The sequence below is a fragment of the Hylaeus volcanicus genome, chromosome 2 (genome assembly GCF_026283585.1).
Source record: "Hylaeus volcanicus isolate JK05 chromosome 2, UHH_iyHylVolc1.0_haploid, whole genome shotgun sequence".
Lineage (NCBI taxonomy): Eukaryota > Metazoa > Arthropoda > Insecta > Hymenoptera > Colletidae > Hylaeus > Hylaeus volcanicus.
In genome coordinates, this window is record NC_071977.1 from 30249754 (window position 1) to 30254609 (window position 4856).

At 44.5% G+C, this 4856-nt stretch overlaps 2 protein-coding genes across 7 annotated transcripts in view; one reads left to right on the forward strand and one right to left on the reverse strand.

Moving 5' to 3' along the window:
• Nucleotides 1-3746, forward strand: part of LOC128872119 (uncharacterized) — a 57556-nt gene extending 53810 nt beyond the window's left edge. Inside the window, exon 3 of the mRNA XM_054114491.1 lies at nt 3493-3746. Coding sequence (XP_053970466.1) covers nt 3493-3703 — 211 coding nt within the window. The 3' untranslated portion in view covers nt 3704-3746. The remainder of the gene's footprint in view (nt 1-3492) is intronic.
• LOC128872117 (potassium voltage-gated channel protein Shaker) overlaps nt 1-4856 on the reverse strand; it is a 198828-nt gene that overhangs the window by 138166 nt on the left and 55806 nt on the right. For 3 of the 6 annotated variants that reach the window (XR_008456103.1, XM_054114475.1, XM_054114476.1), the window contains exon 1: nt 363-421. The exons of the other annotated variants lie outside the window; for them this stretch is intronic. Coding sequence is in view for 2 of the 3 variants with exons in the window: in XM_054114475.1 (XP_053970450.1) it covers nt 363-412 (50 nt within the window). In the remaining variant the exon portion in view is untranslated. Of the gene's footprint in view, nt 1-362; nt 422-4856 lie in introns of those variants that run through there. 6 annotated transcript variants of the gene reach the window in all.

Below are 4856 nucleotides of genomic sequence, written 5' to 3' on the forward strand. Positions count from 1 at the left end.
GTAGAGCAAAGGGTTAGGTCTGAATTAAATACAGAATTTGAGTCGCTCATGAAAAGTACGAATCAGAACTTTTATACCTAACTATACCACTCAGGGTCCTAGGGTAAGTCATAGTGCAAAGGGTTAGGTCTAATTTAGGTCTTGCTGATGAACCCTTCCAGACCCTCGACGATATTTTCATCATTCCCTCCGGTTAATTTTGTCTTCGATAATTGAGAGAATACACTAGAAAACTGGGCGAAAAAGTTGAGAATGTCGCGAGATCGATCGATCGAAAATCCCGGCGTTCTCGGAAGTTTGCGGAAAGCGTTAAACGCAGAGCTTAGGCGAAAAGAGGTCACTCGAAAGCAAAAACCGGTTACCTTTTCTTGCGCTCGGGCGATGCTCGTCGACGCCGCGGCAACATTCTCATACCGAGGAGAGCGCCTCTCATTCCAACGTGCATAGCGATTAATCATTTAGGATTCCGCCGGGACAAGTTCAACGTAACTTTGACCGCGTGGAGTGGGCCCATTAGGAACGGGGAAAACAAAACCTCCGGGGATCCATCTTTCCGCGGGGACACTTCAAAGACAATGTGACCCGTACGAAAGCTTTATAAAATATTCTCGGACAGTTTACCGAGGGAACGTCAACGTACATTCTAAAACGTTCTCCGCGCAGTGTTTATCTCGACGAATCGTTGCGCTCGAAATCGTACGGTTCGGCTCTTCGACGAAACTCCAACGAAACTGTCCCGTGAATCGCCGGAAAATCGAGCACTGATTGGTCAAACATAGATAACGTATCGCGGTTCACTTGTTTTCCGATCGAAAAACGCACACAAAACACGCATGGTCTCGGTGGCTTGCACTCGGCGAAAAATAATGCAACGTACTGCCAGCCTCGTAAGCATTCCTACTCTCTATATCCATTCAAGAAATTTGTCTAAAATTAACTGTCGAGCTCGATGTTTACACAATTAATCTTTATCATAAATATACAAATATACGTTCCGCGCGTCCGACCGAAACTCCCGATGTATTACGAATTCGTTCATTCCGCGCCGTGACGTTTCCGCGATTGGAAAGAGCACTGGTCAAAGAGTCTCGCGGGCGATTTCCGATAATCGCGAAGTCGCGAGTAACCGGTTCGATCCCTGCCGCTGCATATCTCTCATAGGTTTTCCTGCTCCTCCACCTCCTCTTTCACGATTCTATCTATATCCCGCCCTTAATTCGCCGCCAGTGACACTGCTAGACGCGTCGGTGAGACGCGAGATTCCATCCTGAATTCTCGAGCAACCGAGCAATTGGGTCGAAGAATTTGGGGGACGCCGCGGGAGGGAAACGTCGAATTGCGGGTAAACGATCGTACTCGTTCAGGCTAGAGATAATGGAAACTTGCTAAACTACGCTTAGATAAGGTTACCGACTAGTCAACGGGAATAGCGCGAATAGTTCCATTAAAACGCGTGTTTTAATGTTTCGTCGTGTCGGTGCCGGTACGTGTCGTTGCCGGAACGTGTACGGTCCGTGTCGTAAAGTCTGAATCGACCTTTATGAACCGACCTTTACACTATATATATATATATATATATATATATAGTCTATACCGTAGGCTCATCGAGAATTCCTTAATTACAGGTGTTACAGTTGCCCGAGCGACACCTGTCGTTCGGTCGTATGTAAAGCGACAGTCGGTCCTTGATAGAGAGCCGCGCGGATCAGACAATAATTACTCACCTGTACATTCATCTATTACCAATAACATTAAATAATACAACACAAGGAACGAACACGGTCCTGAAGTATTTGAGTATCCGTCAAAGCGTAGGCGGAGCGAGAGCTAGTATATTTTGGAAACCAAGGTGACGCTTGGCCTGGGAACGCTGGGACGAATCGGCTATGGGCGAGACGCCAGAAACTGCATTTTCCGTGGTAAATAGGGTAGCGGCGATCGCCATTGATAAACAGATACGATTCGGTCGGCTTTCAAGGTTTTGCGATTCATAAGATTGTCGCCAGAGAATGAGCTTCGTGTTTTGGAATGTTACGCCGCCGAACGAACGAGTCGCTGTGTCGAAACTCTTTATCCGCGCGTAACCAAAGAACCCAGCAAATTAAGATGTACTTTCGCGGATGTTTATGCTATATACATATATATCAAATGAAAATGCGGTGAAATGTACAAGAATGTGCACGAGTGCAAAAATAGATAAAATATCAACAGCGACACACAGGTTATACCGTTCGGAAAGTTTCATTTAAATTACAGTTCTTTTTCTATATCTGTGAACATACAGTCAGTCCCATAAATATTCGTACCTTCTATGCCTGTCGAAAAAATTTGTTTAAGTTGAACGATAAGTAATAATGTATATGTAAATGTATGCATGTACAAACTTATTCATACATATATTTATAATGAGAAATTCATTTGGCGATATCAAAGCTATTATTTGATTTAGCGAAACTTGTTCGATAGACGAATATTTATGGGATCGAGTGTACGAACTTGTATAAACATCCGGAGTCCAGAGACGACGAATTTGGCAAACAGAGCTGCCCGTTGCGCTCGGGAACGTTACGAGAATATCGGTCCTCGCGTTTAGAGCACTCTGCACGACAAAAGCTCTAAAGACAGTCGTAAACGAAAGCCGTGGGTTTGCGTGGCGAACAGGGAAGCTTTATTAGTCTTTCCACCGCGGAGTGTGATTTTACCGAGAGCAGGGTACGATGGCGTAATGCTTGCTTTCGGGTTAAGCACTTAAACTTGCATTCCCCGCGGTCTTCGACTTGCGACGGTCTTCAACTTTCCGAAATAACATTGACATCCGCCGATCCGTTCGCTTCCACCTCCGTGCGGTGGCGTGACTCGAAAACAAGGGGAAACCTCTAATGGCGTTGCAATTCTGACGAAATCCATCTGGGTCCTTAAACGAGTCGGCTTCTCTTTTCGATTCAACGAATTAAACGCGCGTCAAGTCAAAGTGTGCGGTCGCGTTTACGACACCGCGCGGATTTCGCGAATCAAACCATCGGAAAAACATCGTTCGAAATGGTTGGTATTTACTAAATTGCTGTAAAACGAAATGTAACCAGCGGCATTTAATCGCTGCTCGATGGTCGATTTACAGCGAAGCTGAATTCCGACATTTAATCCTTCGGTGGAAACATATTCGTAGCGTGGAAAAATAAAAATAAATGTTCGCAAGGCGTGGACGCGCGATCGATCGAATTTTAATGTATGAAAATTACGGTCCGTGCAGCGACCCACGTCGCGATACTTGTAAATCCTGTTATCGAACAACGACTCGCGACTGAGACAGTTCTTTCCCAACTGTACTAGTCGAAACAGAATCTCAAATACGGGAAGTATCGATAACGATATATTCTCTGTAATAAAATTCTTAAATTATCATTTGATTATGATTTTTAATAAAAGAAAGTAGTGTAATTATTACAAGTACGGTTGCAATTAGTTTTTCCAGTATTATTTTATTCGATACAGTCGTTGTGCAATCCAGTACGCGGCACTTCGAGATGAAAACGGGACTGACAAACTAGCTACTAATGGTTGCTGCATAACAGGGGCATCTCTGCGCCTACGAGATGGCAACCGAACCGACAAGCCAGCTAGCGGCGGTTGCCGCGTAACAGGGGCAACTCTACCAACCGGGCAAGTTTGTCGAAGTGGAGATATGTTACTCTACACTTATTAATTTACTTTCTATTCACTTTTGCTTTCGATCTTTATTGTACGAATTGTTTTACAGTCAAATGTATCATACAATTTGAAGATATTAAAATGTAAATTTAAAAATGTCAAAGTCACGAGACAATCTGAATTGTTATTACTCTACACTTATTAATTTACTTTCTATTCACTTTTGCTTTCGATCTTTATTGTACGAATTGTTTCACAGTCAAATGTATCATACAATTTGAAGATATTAAAATGTAAATTTAAAAATGTCGAAGTCACGAGACAATCTGAATTGTTATCATTGTTTAGCAAACCACCTTGAACAGAATTGTTTCGTAAACTACTACGCTGCTCTCGAAATCTGCAGTTAGGTAAACAACGGTTGGGATTTTTCAAAGATGGTAGACTAGATGTCCTCGTTTCGAGGCTCGACGGCGAGGTAAGATCTCTCGGAGCAGGGGAGGCTCCTATCGGTGGCTTTCGATGCGATTATCGTTAACGGCGCAACTCTAATTAGCTCGGCCACGGTGACACGCCACGAAGCTGAGTTTGGTGCAACGTTCCATTCTGCGCATTCCCGGCATGCCGAATTCCAAGCCAATCCCCATTCCCCGACGCGTCGGGACGGCCTGCGTCCTGGCTAATACAGACACCGACCAGCGTGAAATCGCGGTTGAACGTTGAGCTCGTCGCGCGCGGGCCCGTCGAGCGGTTAGGGTATCCGAAATTTCGTCAGGTGCGCGCAATGACGTTAACCGCATGCAGTCGTTGCACGGATCGATCACGCAGCCCGCAGTGCGAAAACCCGACGCTGCCATGCCGGCTCGGAACTTTTCGTTTGTTTTAAAAAGCGAACAAATGCTCCGCCACGGTATACGAATTACCGGGTCCCTATCTTTTCGTGCGAGGAAACAATCTCGCGAGGAAACAATCTCGCGAGGAAACAATCTCGCGAGGACCATGATTTACCAACGATTATATCAGGTCATCCCATGAGTTCGTGCCGAGGACCGTGTCGATATATTCAGCTGTTATATTTGAAGATAGAATAATTCCATTTTTCCATGTACCGAGATATTTAACACTTTATCTACCGGGTTATTTAGAAACAGACTTTAATTGAAAAAAGAATTTTCTACAGTATCATAGGCCAATCTAGGCCGACAATA